The sequence below is a fragment of the Nannospalax galili genome, unplaced genomic scaffold, assembly GCF_000622305.1.
Source record: "Nannospalax galili isolate Female #2095 unplaced genomic scaffold, S.galili_v1.0 scaffold146, whole genome shotgun sequence".
In the NCBI taxonomy this organism is placed as follows: domain Eukaryota; kingdom Metazoa; phylum Chordata; class Mammalia; order Rodentia; family Spalacidae; genus Nannospalax; species Nannospalax galili.
In genome coordinates this window covers 10692156-10710224 of record NW_008357929.1, presented here as the reverse complement: position 1 = coordinate 10710224, position 18069 = coordinate 10692156, and the positions used below count along the sequence as shown (strand labels likewise).

The 18069-nt window shown below is 43.2% G+C and overlaps 1 protein-coding gene across 1 annotated transcript in view; it reads left to right on the top strand.

Annotated features, from left to right (window-relative positions):
- The first annotated feature begins 11268 nt into the window (after positions 1–11268).
- Positions 11269–18069, top strand: part of LOC103752253 (NACHT, LRR and PYD domains-containing protein 1a-like) — a 64791-nt gene continuing 57990 nt past the window's right edge. The window contains exon 1 of the mRNA XM_008855977.2: positions 11269–11410. Within this exon, the coding sequence (XP_008854199.1) occupies positions 11269–11410 (142 nt within the window). The remainder of the gene's footprint in view (positions 11411–18069) is intronic.

Below are 18069 nucleotides of genomic sequence, written 5' to 3'. Positions count from 1 at the left end.
CTATATTTTCCCTGACCCCCACTGAATAAACGGAGCTGTTTCACTGAGTCAGACTCCCTGGAAGGTCTTTTCCGTCATGCTCACTGGCTGTCCTGACCCAGTTTGTCACTTCTGCTCCCTTTGTCCTTGTGGATCAGTGGCCAACGGCCCTCAAGGGGAGGGAGAGACCCACACCAGGGAGGAGGCCGATGACCATATGGAAATAGTCCTACGGGTGCCTGGGACCCTTCTCATACAAACCTACAGTAATAGTATCAGCATGTACAAGACCTGTGAAAACTTAAGCAGACAAAACCCAGCACGGACCTGTGGAAATGAACAGCAGGCCCCAATTTTAGGTGAAGAATTATTGGCAGCTGATTACTGCTGGGTGAGGAAGAGCTGATCTTCTTAAAGGGAGGAACTCTGAGGCTGACTAAATCCCAGTGGATGATCTTGCACTGAGGGACATCTGGGGACACCAACTTTACATGATAGGCCTCAACACAAATGACAGAATGCATGAACTCCAGTGGGGGGAGGGGGTTGCTATGGGAGGGTGCCAAAGGGGAAGGGGATATAAAGATGATTTTCTGTATGAAATACACAAAAATTCAATGCAAATGCTAAATATCAATATCTATCATATAGATATATATGTCTTCGCATCCCCAGCATCAATCCTTATATTTACAGACAAGCATGCTGTACACCACTCATCAAAGAAGCTTCTTTTTGCAACAGATGGAGGCTACTGCAGAAATGTACAACTGGCCAGACACAGAGAACATACATACAAGAGATACACTACACAGTACTAGGCGGCACATCTACAGTTGAGCCTTTACAACTATGGCTCATGGAACATAGCAGAACAAGGGGTAGAGAGAAAACTAATACATCTCTCAACTCTCACCAGTAAAACTTCCTTATACAACAGAGTGTGATGTACACAGAAGGCCATAACTGGCCACGTTTTAAAAAATAAGTGACTCTAGAGTGTAGTATAGGACTCCTATATGGAACCTCACCCACCCACGGCTCAGGTACCATTGCAGAAGAGGGGACAGAAAGATTGTAAGAGCCAGGGCTAGTTCATCAACACAGGGAAGCAGAGGCTTTGGGATAACTGGAAGCTTGCACATGTAAACTTGTGACAAAGTTGGCATTGAGCACAAGACCCATACCAGCTCAATTAAACAAGGTTCCAAAGGGGAGGAGAGAAATGGGTGGTGGGCCGGCACTGGACTGAGAACTATTGGAGACTGATTGCTACTGGGTGAAGGTGAGAATGCCTTACATATGATCTCTAGATGGACTGACTAGACTCTAGTGGGCAAATTTGCACTGAAGGGCATTTGGATACAAATGCTTGACTGAATAGTACTTATCATGTCTGGTGAAATACATGAGGTCCACTGGGGGAATGGGGGAGACATGGATATGGAAGGGGGTCTAAATTTGATTAAGAACTGTTGTATGAAATTACAAAAGCTCAATAATAAGTGCATGAGTCCTATCCAGGGACACACACTCTGCAGTTTCTTATTCTCTACACCTTGGCCAGTTGTGGTCTTCTGTGTTCATCGAACTCTGTTCCATGAGGAAGCTTTTCTGGTGAGAGTTGAGGGAGGCATTAGTATTCCCTCTACTCCTATTCCACTATCCTTAGGTGTAAAGGTTCCACTGTAGTTGTATGACAGTGCTAGGCATCTCTCAGACACATATTCTCTGTGTGTGACCAGTTGTGGGACTCTGTAATAACCTCCATCTGTTGCATAAAGAAGCTTCTTTGATGAGTGGTGAATGATATATTTGTCTGTAAATATAAGGATCCATGTTTAGCATACAGTAAGAAATTTAACTTATCTAGAGATATGACAGAGATAGGGTTTCCTCCAGGATCTATGACCACTCCAACCATGTGTATTTGGCTATGTTTAGAGTGCAACCCATGAATTCCTTCTCACTGTGAGGAGTGGTGCATGACCATAAGGAAATAGAGTCCTCCAGGCCTCTGGGAACTTGCTCACATGCACTTACAGCAATGATGACAGCATGCACAAGACCCATGCTGACTCAATCAGATAGAAACCCATCAAAGAACTGAGGAAATGGGCAGCAGGCCCCAACCTTAGCCTAGGAACTATTGGCAACTGATCACTGCTGAATGAGGGAGAGTTGATCTTCTTTAAGGAAGTGACTCTAGGGCTGGAGAGATTGCTCAGTGGTTAAGCACATTGACTGTCCTTGCAGAAGACCCAGGTTCGAATCCCAGCACCTACATGGCAGCTAACAACTGTCTGTAACTCCAGTTCCAGAGGATCCGACAGCCTCTTCTGTCCTCCGTGGGCACTGCGCGACATGGTGCACTTACCTACGTGCAGGTAATACACACATACACATAAAATAAAAAATAAATAATAAAATATTTTAAAGGAAGAAAGTTACTCTAGATAGGCTGACTAGACTCCACTAGATGAACTTGCACCAAAGGTGCAGCAGAGCTTAAAAATAAATGGAAACACAAAAAATAAATAAATGGAAACAACCTAAATGTCCCTCAACTGACAAATGTGACTTGCAGTACATTTACACAATGGAATTCTACTCATCAGTAAAGAATAATGAAATCATGAAAATGTTATTGAGTGTGATTGAGCACACCACTATTAAGAAAAATTGTTTATATTGTTTCTAAAATCAAATTTTAATACACTGACATAAAGCCATAATTATTTATGCTTAGAGGAATAGTCTGTCTTAAAATATTGATATGCTCTAAATGTACAAATAACTGGCTTCATTGTTTATGTATATGTTTTAGTGTGTATGAGTGGTTTGCCTGCATGTATGTAAAGGTATCCGTGTTGTGCAATGCCCATGGAGGGGAGAAGAGAGCACTGGAGCCCCTGGAACTGGAGTTACTGATGGTTGCTAGCCACTGTGTGGGTGCTGGGAACAGCTGAGTTATCTCTGCAGACCTTCCACCTGGCTTTTATTTCTAAACTTTTATGTCTACATGGAAGTTAAGTCTTATAAGAGCTAGTGTTTATATAAAATTCTTTGTTTATCCACTCGAATTTAATACAGTGTTTGATGTACTAACTAGAGCAATAGGACAAGAGTGTGAAACAAAAGGGATACAAAGCACGAAATGAAAAGTTCAAAGTAGCATAATGTTCAGATGATTCTATAGATTAGAGGCCCCAAAGATGCCATCAGAAAAATCTGAGAACACCTATGAGGACAAAATTAACACTCAGGTATCAGTAGCTCTGCTACATACCAAGAAACATGCTGAGGAAGAAATCAGAGCAACGATTCCATCTATCATTGTATCAAAAAGCTTGAAATAATTCTAACCAAAGAAGTTAAAGCCCCTACAGAAAACATTTTAAAACACTCAAGAAAGAATTTGAAGATGGCAGGAAAAGATCAAGGGACTTCCTATGTTGGACTTGAATATTTAATAATGTAAAAATGGCTATATTACTAAAAACCAATGTATAGATTCAAGGCATTCACCATCAAAATTTCTATACCAGCCTTCACAGAAAGAAAAAAAGAATCTTAAAATTTATTTGGAAGCACAAAAGGCCTCCGATAGACCGGTCAAAAAATATAATATTGGATGTAACAACATACCTTACTTCAAATTATACTGTAGAGGCATAATAAAAAAACAGTCTGAGGCCAGGTGTGGTGGCGCACACCTTTATTTAGTCCCAGCACTTGGGAAGCAGACGCAGGCAGATCTTTGTGAGTTTAAGACCAGCCTGGTCTACATAGTGAGTTCAGGTCAAATGGGGTTACAGGGAGACCCTGTCTCAAAAAGACAAAGAAAAGAAAAAACAAAACAAACAAACAAACAAACAAAAAACAGTCTGAACAAAAAAAAACAAGTTTGTACAAAAGCAGACATGTAGATCAGTGGAACAGAATTGAAGCTCCACATATAAACTCACACAGCTCAGCTGCCTTATTTTTTATAAAGATGCTGCAAATAACCATTGGAAAAGGGGCTGTCTCTTTACCCACCGATGCTGGGTAAACCAGATATAGAGATGTAAAAGAATGATCCTTCATCTGTCACCCTTCACAAAAACAAACTCCAAGAAGGTCAAATAATTTAATACCTGACCTAGAACTCTGAAACTCCTAGAGGAACAAGAATAGAAAACACCTCGAAATATAGGAATAGGCTTGCTGAACAGAGCTCCAATCTCTTAGGACAAAGACCCAACAATCAACAAATGATGCCTCATGAAACTACAGCAAAGGAAACCATTGATTGAGGAAGAAACTTTCATCATGGGAGAAAATCCTTGCCAGGTATAATCTGATAGAGGATTAATACTCTGACTATACAACAATCTCAAAAAACAAAGAATCAAGAAAACAAATGATCCAATAAAAAGTGAAGAAGGTACACATCTGAACAGGTAGTTCTCAAAAGAAGAAATAAATATGGTTGAACTAAAATGTTCAGTCTCCTTAGCAATTAGGGAAATACAAACTAAAACTACTTTGATATACCCTATCACAGTCAGAATGGCTAAAATCAAGAAAACAAATGACAACAAATGCTGGTGAAGATACAGGGAAAGGGACACTCTCATTCACTGTTGGTGAGATTGCAGCCTCTTGTTCCCTGCACATTAGCCAGTTGCTCTTTCTGTGTTAGCTACCATCTGCTGCATAAAGAAATGTCTCTGGTGAGAATTAAGAGATGTATTCATCTTACGGACACATTCTCTGCATTTGACGACTTGTGGAACTCTGTAATAGTCTACATCTGTTGTAAAAAGAATCTTCTTTGATGAGTGGTGAGAGGTACATTTGTCTGTTAATATGAAAGATGCACATTTAGAATACAGTAAGAAATTACCTTAGTCCAGAAATGTTGCAAAAGTAGGTTTCTCTTTAGGATCTATAACATCTACAGCCATGCATATATAGTTATGTTTACAGTATCACACATTAGTTCCCATCCATTGAGCAGGCTTTAATTCTAATTAGACAATGGTTGATCATCCCAAAGATAAAAGTGCCACTGCTGCACCAGTAGTGATGGTTTTCTGGACCATTCACTGTAGTTTATTAGCCTTTACAGCAGGATATGACCATTGATTTGTTTGCTGTCTTGACAGCTTGAATAGAGTCCTCTGATACTATGATGGTTAGTTTTCAGGGAGGAGGCTTCCAGGTCAGTTCCAGCTGGATTGTTTCGAGTCATGTTTCCAAAGTATGGTCTGTCTTCTGCAACAGGGTCTTATTTCAATTCTGGGAGGCAATCAAGGGTTGTAGCAATAGCTTGTAATATTTTGGGAGTCTCTTGAACTACCCTGACCTACAACTTAAAGGGTGGTTTCCCATTTCCTCACCATATTTTTGTTACATAGCCTTCAGCTATACATTTGCACGCACGCACACACACACAGGATGTATATTTTTTAATAGGACATTAAACTAATACATTTCCTTCTTGTTTTCCACACCGTTTAAGTGTTATTTATTTCTCTTTGCACTTTACCTGTCTCCCCAGTTAAAGCACCCCTCTTTTCCCAATTTCCCTCTTAATAACACTTGTTTCCTACCATCCCCTTCTCTCAAGCTCCTTCTCATTTACCTCAATGGTTCCTTCCTGTTTGCCTAGTTCCTGTGGTTACATCAGGATATATACTCACATTTAAGGATTTGGAAGCTAAGATCCACATATGAGAGACTATCCCTGAATAGGACACCTATTTCAAACTTCTGCCTCCCAAGGCTCAGGGATCATTGAGCAAGAGGAGGCAGAAAGATTGTAAGAGCCAGAGGTTAGGAATGACCACAAGGAAACGGGGTTTTCCACACACCTGGTCACTTATACATACGAACTCACAGCAATGTGACAGCATACACAAGTCCTATGAAAGCTCACACCAGACAAAACCCCAGCAGAGATGTGGAAAAGTGGTTAAGAAATACCAAACTTTTATAAGGAGGTTTTGGCAACTTGGGACTCTTGGTAAGTGGATGTACCCATGCTGAAGGACATTTAGGACACAAATTAGTCTCTAGGACATACTATACATAATATATAGAGAGTACATTAAATTGGGCAGGGGAAGTAAGGGGAGGTGTGGCTAAGAGAGGGGATCTAACTACCATCAAACTGCAATGTATAGAAATGGCAAAATTTTAATAAAAATTAGAAACTTACATTTATTTATTTTATGTGTATGAATGCTTTGCCTGCTTTTATGTATGCACATGTACATGCCCGCTGCCTGCGGATGACATGTAAGAATGTCAGATCTTGAACTGAAGTTGCAGGAAATTGGAAGGTGCCATGTGCATGTTGGCAACCGTGCCGCAGTCCTCAGCAAGAGCAGCAAGGGCTCTTAACTGCTGAACCACCTCTCCAGCCCTTATTAGAAGTGCTTTTTAATATTTTATTTACTATTTTTATTTTATTTTATGTGTATGAGTGTATTACCTACATGTATGTAAGTGCACTCGTGTTGTGCAGTGCCCACAGAGGTCAGAAGAGGATGTCAAATTCCCCTAGAACTGGAGTTACAGACTGTTGATAGCCACCATGTGAGTTCCGGGAATTGAACCTAGGTCCTCTGGAGGAGCAGCCAGTGCTCTAACTACTGAGCAATCTCTGGCCCCATTTGTTTTTATTTTTATTTTAGGTGTACGAATGTTTTGCCTGAATGTATGTATGTAAGTGCACCGTGCACACGCAATGCCCATGGAAGCCAGATGAGGGTGTCGGATGCCCAGAAATAGAGTTACAGACAGTTATTAGCTGTCGTGTGGGTGCTGAGAACTGAACCCCAGTCCTCTGCAAGAGCAGTCACTCTTAACTACTGATCCATCTCTCCAGCCCTGCCTATTAGAAGTACTTTTAAATATCCCTTACAAAAATAACTCTCGAGGGTCCAGCAAGATGGATTACGAGGTAAGGCACATGCCACAAAGTCTGCTAATCTCACTTTCTGGGAAACAAGTGGTGGAAAGAGAGAACCAGCCCCTGCAAATTTTCCTATAACCTCCACATGTGCACCATTTCATATGCATACCCACACACCCACACAAATAAGAATAAATAAATAAATGATAGATAGATAGATAGATAGATAGATAGATAGATAGATGATAGATAGATAGATAGATAGATAGATAGATAGATAGATAGATAGATAGATAGATAGATAGATAGATAAATCATAAATATAGCTATAAGGAGACCTTAGCAGATAGCCTGAGAGCAGCTGTTCTGACTTTCGTCTGACTTAGAAGCTGAGAACTCAGCAGACAGCCTGAGACTGAGTGCCTGGATCTGGCCTCCACATGCTGATGAGTGTCCCCAAATCACCCCTACCCAATCCCCTAACTGAGATTATGTGAGGTCCCTCCCACATTCCCAGGGCAGACCTCTACCCTATGGTAGGGTAAGGCTGAGACCTTAGCAGACAGCCTGAGAGCGGCTGTTCTGGCCTCTGTCTGACTTAGACACTGAGAACTCAGCAGACCGCCTGAGAACATCTTATCTGGCTTCCGCCTAGTATAGGGGTTGAGAGCACTGAAAACTGCCTGAGAGTGCCAAAATCAGGCCTCCCCTCACGGCGCTTCCTAAATTGTGCTCTGAGTACCTGCTAGTAAGAGTCCAAACTTTAGAAGGAAGCCTGAGTGTACCTGACTGGTGCCTGACTTGGGCTTCTGTGGGAACTCCTGAGTAGCTGATCTGAAGCCATAAGTTCCCTCCAAAATAATTCTGAGAGAACCTGAAAACTAGACCAACCAGCTCTACAAACCCAATAAGAAAACAAGTAAGGCACACCAATAATACAAACAGAAGCAGTTGAGGGGCACTTAGGTTACTTCCATCTCTTAGCTATTGTGAAAAAAGCAGCAACAAACATGGTTGTACAAGTGTCTCTGCAATAGGATGAGTCCTTTGGGTATATGCCAAGGAGTGGTATAACTGGGTCATATGGTAGGTTCATTTTTATTCTTTTAAGAGTTCTCCACACTGCTTTCCATAGCAGTTGCATGAGTGTACAATCCCGCCAGCAGTGAATGAGCGTCCCCCCTTTTTTATTCAGAAACATTTACAAAAACCATAAATCAATTTTTCAGTCCAATGACATTGAAGTACTCTCTACCTTCCAGGAGGCAAGTTATTCACAGCTAAATTATTACTTAAAGTTCAAAACTTTGATTCTTTCATTCTCTTTTACTTATCAGTTGATAAAATATTAGATTAATTTACTTAAAACAATGCAATACCTTTTTTTAATTAAAATTAATACAAATTATATTTAATATTTTGGTGACAAACTGTGAAAGAAGCTGACATTATACTGAACAGTTTTAATAGTTTGGGGCTCTGTGTTTTTCTTTTGATATGAGAGAGCAATGAATAACTTGCCTCCGGGAAGGCATAGAGTGCTTCAGTGTCATTGGACTGAAAAACTTTGATTTATGATTTTTATAAACATTTCTGAATTTAAAAAATCAGCAGAACAGGCTGAGTCCTGTCTTGCAAAGCTTTCATTCATTTGTAGGTAGAAGTAACAGAAAGAAAATAAGTTTGCGATATTGGGTGGCAACTAGTGTCAAGCAGAAGAAGAAAGTAGGGTAAGTTCTAGAAGGGCAGTGCTGTTCCACAGGGCAGGGAAAAAGCCCCTTACTGTCAGGGAAACTCCTTCCAAGAGAAAGTAAAACCAATGCAAGATCCCGAGGTAAACATGCCCTTGGTGTGCTCAAGGAATAGGAAAGTAGAGAAGAGGACCCAGGGCAGAGTGAGAGAGGGGCACGGAGTAGGATCTAATGTCAGAAAGACTTCGGGGTGGTGCTGGGAAGACCATGTAGAGCCTTGTGACCCACTGGGAGGGACTTGTATTTCACACAGAGTGAGATAGGGAGGATTGGAGGTTTGGGCTGAAAGATGAACTAATCTATATATAAGGTGGTGATTCTGGCTTCAGGACTGAGAATAGACTGGAAAGCATCAGCAGGGAGAGTTAGGAAGCTGGGGCAGAGACGGGGCGCTGCTTGGACCAGTGGTCTCCTTGGGCACAGTGAGAAGAACCAAGATCCACATCTATTTAAAAGATGATGTCAGGGCTAGAGGCACAGCTCAGGAAACAAAGCACTTGCTGCACAAGCATGAGGATGTTTGCTCCAGTGGCCAGCACCCACATAAATGCCTCATAGGCATAGCTACAGGCCTGTGATCCCAGAGCTCAGAAAGAAGAGATGGGATCCATCAGCTAGCTGGTAGCTAGACTAGACAGATCTATGAGCTCTCGGATCAGTGAGAGATGGCTGCCTCACGAAATATACTGGAGAGCAACTGGAGAGTATACCTCTGCCCTACAAACATACATGTATACAAGTGCCCACTTGCAAATGAACATGCATACATACTAAAAACCTGATGGTTTCAGTGGGACCTGAAGATTGGATATGAGATTCTAAAGATGCCAGGATTGAAATAATTACTATCTGGTGCCTGAAGAGCCAATTAATGAAGTAAAAGAGCCTGTGAGCTAGGGAAGGTAAAGGAGTGGGGAGGATGTGGAGAGATCTAGAGTTCAGATCTGGGATAATTCAAGAGGTTTTGTGGAATTAGGATCTCTTGGCAAACATATGAGGCTCAGGGATGGGAACAACGTGAGGCTCAGGGATGGGAATTCTCCACTCAGGGAGGTAAAGCCTCTGCGAGCTGGCTGAAGGTCCCATGCCTCGCTCCTCCAGTCCAGGACTCATCAAGGCAGCTCCATAAATTTCCAGTGGTATTTACAATAGTAATCAAGGTGAGTGGTGTCATTATTTACCCTGCTGTCCCAGAGCTCTGATAACTGAGTAAAGAGGAAGAACATCTGCGCAGGCTCCCTGAGGCCTGGCTTTGCAGTGACTGGGCAGAAGTTCTTTCACTTTCCAAAGACCTGTTTACTGAGGGTTCTCTGGAGAACACAGCCCCTTTGGCCTAAGACACATTCATCAGTGGGTCCCTCAGAAGATCAGGGTGAGTAGTGGGCCCCAGAAACCCACCCCCAAACCGTGAGAAGTGAGGAAAGATAAACTCTAGCCTTAGTCCACCAAGGAGCTGCTGTGGCAAACATGGGAACGCATGCCGAGGGCAGGGCCCAGGCACCTAGCTTCTGCCTGGAGAGCCCAAAGGTCAGCTCTGGGTGTGTGGCAGAGAGCTGGGTATATCCATACCCTCTATATATTTGCTCCTGCCATAGCATGGGTCTATCCTGGAGCCTCCTCTCCCTGACCACAACCCTCTTGGATCAAGGTAACTTGTCCTTCATGCTAAAGTGACTCTGAGTCGTTCCCCGTGTGGTATACAAGACCAGGAGATGTCTAAAGAGACCTTCAAAAGGGCAAACCTGAGCTTCAGTCTGGCTCCAAATCTACCTCCTGTGCTGCATCTTCCACCTCACCCTCTGTCAGGGCAATGGATGGAGGCTTTGAAATCATGAGTGTAGATCCCAGAAGTAAGAAGCGAGGACCCCAGAACAATAAGTATTACGTATAGCCCATCCTGCATCCTCCATCCCTCTGTCCTCTTAACCTCTCATCCTCCTAATTGCCCATCCTCATTTTCCCATTCCCCATCCTCTTCTCCCTTCATTCCTCTTCCCAAATCCTCCCAGATGTCTATCCTCCTGTCCCCTCATCCTCTTGTTCCTCTCTCTTCCCATTCCCCATCACCCATCCTCCATCCCTCCTGGTCTTCTATGACCTCATCCTCCCATCCCTACATCTCCCCACACCTGCACCTTGCCAATGTCCATGCTCCTAACTCCCCCTTCCCTATCACTCTCCCTGGGTAGGTCAAGGCCCTGTCCCAGTAAGCATACATAGTAGGACATCATCCTGTATCTCCCATCTTCTCAGACTTTCCCCTCTTGTGGTTTTTCCTCTCACTCCTCTTCCCTTCTCTTCTCCCATCACCATCTATTATCAGATAATATAAGGTTTAAAAACCTGGAATTTGTAGGCTGAACAGAGATTCCCAGGCCATGAGAAAGTATCCCAATGAGAGCCTTGCATTAAAAGTGGTGGGGGCCAAGGCACAGGGAAACCGCTGTCTACTGTGCCCTTGTGTCCTTCGCCCCCACCCCTAGGGCAGAGCTGCCTTGGACAGTCGAGAGTTAACTGGCCCATTTCTTGGATAAACTGAAAGAGGAAGAGCTGAAGGAATTCTGGTGTCAGCTGCTCAGCCAAGCACACTTGGAGAGCTCTTCCACCAGGACACCAGCTCAGTCAGAGAAGATGAGTGGCACAGAAGTGGCCTCATACCTGGTAGCTCAGTATGGCAATCAACAGGCCTGGGACCTCACCCTCCACATCTGGGAACAGATGGCCCTAAAGACTCTATGCACCCAGGCCCAGGCAGAGAAGGACTTGAAGTCAAGTGAGTATACAAAAGCCCCAATACATCCTTCTGGGACCCTATCATCACCACTGAGCCTTCACGGCAGGTCTTCCTTGGGACATGACAAGCTTTTGTCAAAGGAGGGTGCAGGCCCCAAGCTAAGGTAGAACTAGAAGGCTTTCTGGAGTCCCTTACTGGACCCCAGAATGTCTCACTTACTTCTGTTTAAGAACAATCCCAGGCCCTCCTGAGGTCCTCGGAGCCCCTGTGAAAGAGGACTCCAATGTTGAGAGGCAGGCATTCAGAACAGATCTGTGAGAGCTGAACATGGGATTCAAGCCTAGCTCTCAAGAGGAGCACTTGGAAGCACAGTAGTTAGAACAGACATGGAAGCTGGGTCAAGATAGGATCCAGTTATGGTACTAACACCCTGGGCAAGTCACTTCACCTTCCTCTGCCTCTGTTTCTCCAGCTGAGAAACGGGAAAGTAAACAACTGCCTCCTTGAGCTGTGTGAGTTACATGATAATCCACATTAAGCCTCAAAGTCTGATATACAATAAATAGTAAGTACAAGCTCCTGAGATTAATGCTACTGTTATTACTGTTTGTAACCCTGGAGAGCAAAAGATCATAGTTCCAAAAGAAAAAGCTGAGCCTCAGAAAGGAATGGTGATTTACATAGAGAAGGAGTGCAGAACCAGGACAGGCGCAGGAACTTCATGGATCCAGATCAGGACCGTTTCTCAGCAGTATTTGTGAGAACATCATTCTCCCGATGGGCCTGTGGAAGAGGATGTGGTGCTTGGCATGAAGAATTTCGGCCTCACTCTTCTGGATCCTGTCTCTGCCTCCCTGACAAACCCCTAACCTTTATCTTTTTCACAGAGCGTTCCTCACTGCTTCAGTTCTCAAGGATACTCAGCATAAAATCCACCAGCACAATTAAGTCGCAGAGCTCACACTATGTTACACCATAAAATATTAGGGAAGAAATTTTCTAAAAACCTACCTGCCTTGCCCGGACCCATCAAGAGAGGTGAGCTGAACTGAGACCCCTGGGTGGGACTCTTTGTCACCTGTTGAACATCTCCCCTGCATGGGGACCTGGGATGAGGGACTGAAAGGAAGGACAGAGAAAGAGACTAACAGGGTAGAAATGAACTTTCAGGGCTCTTGAGTGCTGACACTGCATTTGACAGATGAATAACCAGGAACCCATGCGGGCCAGGCAGTTAGTCTAGCCTAACTGGGCCCAGACCAAGTTCAGTTCACAGTCTAAGTGCCTTTCCATAAACATCCCTGGAGCCAGAGAGGTTCAGAAATTCAAAGGTCTCTCTTCTGTCCAGAGCCCCTGAAGCTAATGATGCTGCTCCACCCAGCTTCTTCTTCTGACTTCTCTTATTTTAGTCTCACTCACCCAGGCCACACCTCTGCCCCGCATACCTCCTCCATTTCATAGTGCAGATCTGCTCCTCTTCAAGCTCTGTACAAAGCCCCTGGCTCACAGGTCTGAGGGAAGACTCTCCTGAAGATACCACAGGGAGGTTAAAGTGCTCATGTCTCTCCCCTCAAAGGTCCCTCTTATACCCGCACCAGCATTCCCACTCTCTTGTCCTTCCCCTGCAGGATCCAGCTTCTCCAGCTCTTCCATTCTTCACCACACAGAGCAATTCTGCTCTGCCCCCAGCTTGCATGGCTCAATGGCTCCAGTTTCAGTGCCTATCAAAACTGCCTGCTGGTAAAGCTAACCCACACTCCCTAGAATGTCACTTAGTAAATGTTTATTGCTATTTAAAATTGGGACCTTATCCTCCAGGTAGTTTATGTTAGTCTTTCTGCCTAATGCACTCTATATTTGTACCAAGATACTTTGAACCAACTTCTAGTTAAATAAAATCATATGGCTTTGAAAATAAGATCATTGACTTTCCATGGGCACATTCCTGTAATCCTAGTGTGTGGGAACTTTGAGGCAGGAAGACTCTGAATTCAAAGTCAAATTGAAGTACATAGTGAAACCCTATTTAAAAATTATTAACCCTTTTGCATTCCTTATTTGTCTCATTGTTGTGACAAAATATCTGACAAAAGCAATTTAAGGAAGGGTTTATCTTGGCATTAGGAAAGGAAGAGCTTATTTGGAAGAATATATTTCTTGAAGGATACAGACAATCATGGCAGAGAAGTCATGTTGGCAGGATCTTGAAGCAGCTGATCATATTGTGTCTGAAGTCAGGAAGCAGAGATTAATTCTAGTGCTCAGCTCACTTTCTTCTTTTTAACTCAGTCCAGGACCCCACCCTAAAAAATGGTGCCACCCACAGCCAAGCAGGGTTTTCCACCTCATTTCACCTCATCCAGGTAATCCCTCACAGGAGTGCCCATGGATTTTTTTTTTCCTAGATGATTCTAGACTCTCTCCAGTTGACAATATCAACCATAACACCATTTAGCAAGATCACTGCAAAAGTTCATAATGTCTGAAGAAAATAAATGTCCAGTAGCTAGTCACTCTTTCCTGTCCTTCCCTCAGAACCCTTCTCACACATTTTTCAAAGTTTTTCCAAGTAATTCAGACCCAGAGTCTCTAGGCAGGGTGTGTCAGTCAACCCTCCAACACCAGGAGCAGCAAGTCTGGGGCCTAGGAGCCTCCCTCTAAGGTCAGACCCAAGCCAAGCAATCAGAAAGCTCCTCAGATCACATGACATTCTGCTGAAAGGTCTGGAAATCTCTGTGTAGACAGGTGTCTCTAGATTTGTTTGAGGTAGTGAAAGGGCATGAGCACAGAGTTAGTCCCCTGGAGTTCAGGTGGGCAAGCTCAGCACAAGGAATCAGGAGCAAGCACCCTAGACACTGTTCTAAAATTCCTGCCCCTGGAGTCTGGCTGTGGGGCCAAGACACTGCTCCCTAGAAGCTTTGGGAAATAAGTGCAGTATCTCCTCCTGCATAGGAGCCCATCATCAGTAGAATGGGATTGGATTATCATGGAGCTCCTCATCGCTGCCTTCCCAGGTGGTGTGGAGCAGGCCACATGTTTGGTGGCACAGGGCTCCTTGTCAGGCACTGCGCCAGGCCTCACAGGGCCTCAGTAGCTTCTCACTTTTACTTAAATCTCACAGCCACTCCTTGTGAGAGAAACTGCTATTGTCCCACTTTGGAGATGGAAAATCTGAGGTTCAGAGAAGTGAAGGTTTAAAGTTATTGGTAGAACTGGAATTCAGCCTTTACCCTCTCTAATGTCACAATCCATATGCTTAACCTCGCTCTATTCCTCCCTCTGGTAACTGGGTAATGAGGGCAGTCCTACCCAAGCAACCGATACACAAGTTCCAGGTGCCAGGTCCTAACTCTGAGAGACACTGCCTCTCAATACTCAGAGATGTCACCTTTGAAATCTGAGAAACATTCAAATTAAACCATTCTATCTACACCCAGGTGGAAGTAAAATTGTAGAATTTGTGGTTCTGTAAATGTGATGCAGGCTTAAACTGCATCACAGTTAGCAACTGATTTAACTAGTCAGAACACTTCCCAATCAAAATACAAGGGAAGTGAGGAAGGGAAATAGGAAGAGCATACAAATGCAATAACATCCCTGGAACACAACTACCTTAAAACGAAAACAGCAAGCATGAAAGCTAGGAAGACAAATGAGTCACTCTAATTCATGTTCTCATTCGCTCCTAACATCCTGGCATGCAGGGTAAAAGGCGAACTGGGATCTGTATTAGCTATTATCAATTGTAGAGAAAAGACCAATCCAAGAAAAAGGCATTTCTTCCTGATTCTAATCTCTAAAGAAATTCCTTAACTGAGAAGTTCAGCAAAATAATATCCCAGGAACAGTTTCTTAGCAAATACATAATCCACATTGCATGCTTTTGACATATCAAGAGGAAATTTAGGAAAAACCATGTAGAGGACATGACCGCCAATACTGTAGGCTTTGGGGGTATCTGTCACCCCAACTTAATCTGTTAATATAGCCTTAATGATGCCAGAAACAACATGCCAACAAATGGCCATGCTGTCCTCCAACGGCACTGGGTTTATCTGCACTCGTTTTTTGTTTGCTTGCTTCCTATTGTACTGACAATGCCATTCTTTTTTCTTTCAGTACAAAGAGATGGGTTTCACTATGATGTTGGGAAACATTCATACATCTCTTCATACTTATTCTTACTGGTTGCTTGTGCTTTCCTTTCCCCTTTTGTTGCGGATGTCCTGGGGCGCTCCAGGCGGGGGTAGAGTCGGCACGGAGTCACGACACAGACTCCGGGAGTCAGGTGAGAAACAGGCAGTGCGAGCAGCTGCAGACTCGTTTATTGCAGATATGGGGCTCCCTTATATCCCCACTCCCGGTGTCCCATTGGTCCATTGATAGGTCATGTCTGTTCCTCATTGGCTCTCTGTATCAGGCCATTTTCACATCAGCCGTCTCTACGTCTTTTGGCAGAATGCAGGTTTGACTCAGCCGGATGTTTTTGGCGTGTTTGCAGCGTGCTTGTGCAGGTTGTTCAGGCCACACTTCCTCCTACACCCTTTCCCACTCTTTTCCTGAATAGCTCCCCCTCCTTTCAGGGTAGATAGTCTGTTATCGCCTTGCCCCCCACTTCCCTTCAGACCTCTTCCTCTCACCGCACTCTTTATACATTCATTAAACACTAAATTTTGAATTTCACATAAATTACATGACATGAAATGTTAGCCCTTTTATTTTATTTAACTATTTAAACGTATAATTACCATTCACAGCTTATAGCATGTACAAAAACAAGTGGTCACCTGGAATTGGCAAACATTGCCCAAATATAGCCAACCACCTGTGGTGTGTGTGTGTGTGTGTGTGTGTGTGTGTGTGTGTGTGTGTGTGTGCCCTTCACTGGAGTTTCTCAATTTCTTGTCGTAAAAGTATTAAAACAAAACTCTAGAAAAGGGAATTTTTAAAGTAAAACCTAACTATAGAAACAAAGGATTTTTTTCATTCTTTAGAATAACTTTTATGTATTTTCTGACTACTTCAAACATTCATTCAATGTATCTTGATCATATCCACTCCCAATCCCCCACCACTCCTCTCAGACAACCCTCATGCTCCCTCCTATCTTCATGTTCTCTCCCTTTGCTTTTGTTTCATAACCTTCTGATTACAATTACTGTTGCTTGCTGGAACAACTGACTGGTCTTGTTGGCTTGTTCCTGTGCAGGTCTGGTGCAGATGACCACAGCTGCAGTCAGTTCATGAGCACCACAAACCATATTATGTCCAAAAGACAGAATTTTACAGCACTGCTCCCTATACTCTGGCTCTTACATTCCTTCCATTTCCTCCATTCCCTCTTCAGTGATGTTCCCTGAGTTTCCACAGCTACAGTCAGTTCATGAGCACCACAAACCATATTATGTCCAAAAGACAGAATTTTATAGCACTCCTCCCTATACTCTGGCTCTTACATTCTTTCCATTCCTTCTTCAGTGATGTTCCCCGAGTTTTTAGAGAGTTATATATTATTTAGCGCCAAGAACTCAACAGTCACTTACTCTCAGCACTTTGAGCAATGATGAGTCTCTACATTAATTGCTACCCACTGAAAAGAGCAGTTTCTCTGGCCAAGGCTTAAAATCACTAATATATGCATATAAAGATAAATTTTTAGAAGGAAGCTTAACAATATATCCATTTAGCAAAACAAAGAAATGGGTTTTCTTCTAAGGCTTATGACCTTCTGAGCCACGTGTATTTGACCAAATTTACAGTAACAGGGCAGGTATGAATTCCTTCCTATGAAACAGTTGTCAAATCTAATCAGAAAGCAGTTTGCTACCCTACAACCTCCATGCCATTATTGCATCACTGGGCACATCTTTCCTGGTGAGTCAGTATTGTAGAAGTCACGTTTCACAGCTTTTTCCCCAGTGACCTGCATAACACTATCCATTACTATAAAAACTAGCCAGCCAAGAAGAAGTCTGCAAGTCTGTTTCTTACCATCTACTTATAATGGGCAACCAAGAGCAATAGCAATAGCCTTTGTTATTTCAGGGTCTCTGGGGTCCCCCTGACCAATACTTGTAGGGAGGTATTCTCTGCCTGGCACAGGAATTTGCTTTCAATAAACTGTCTTCTGAAGAAAACATCCACCCATTCAGGGTATCTATGTTCAAACTCCTTTACGTTTTTAATTATATTTAATTTAACTTACAAAGTAGTGGGTTTCCATAAGGTTTTTTCATACTTCATTAGTTTTGATTAACCCACCCCACCCACTTCTTTCCCTTGTCCCACAGCTCTCATCCTTGCTTAAATGTTTAACCCCATTTCCCTCCCTTCACTTTTGTATCAAATGCATTCTACTCCCCCTTAATCCCATGAGGCCTCCTCCTCTGCCCCTCTCTTTGGCCCTTCTAACTTTCTGAATTCTAAAGACACTCCAAATTAAAAACATAAGTCTAAAACTTTGAAGCTGAAATCTACATATGAGAGAGAATGTGTTCCATTTGTCTATTTGGAACTGGGTTATCTCACTTAGTATAATGGTTTCCAGCTCTTTCCAATTTCCTGTTTATTCTTTTTTAAAAAAATTTCTTCTTTTCATGTGCATGTGTATGGTGTGCATGCATATATGTGTGTGTGTGTGTGTGTGTGTGTGTGTGTGTGTGTGTGTGTGTGTGTGTGTGAGCACATATGTGTGTGGG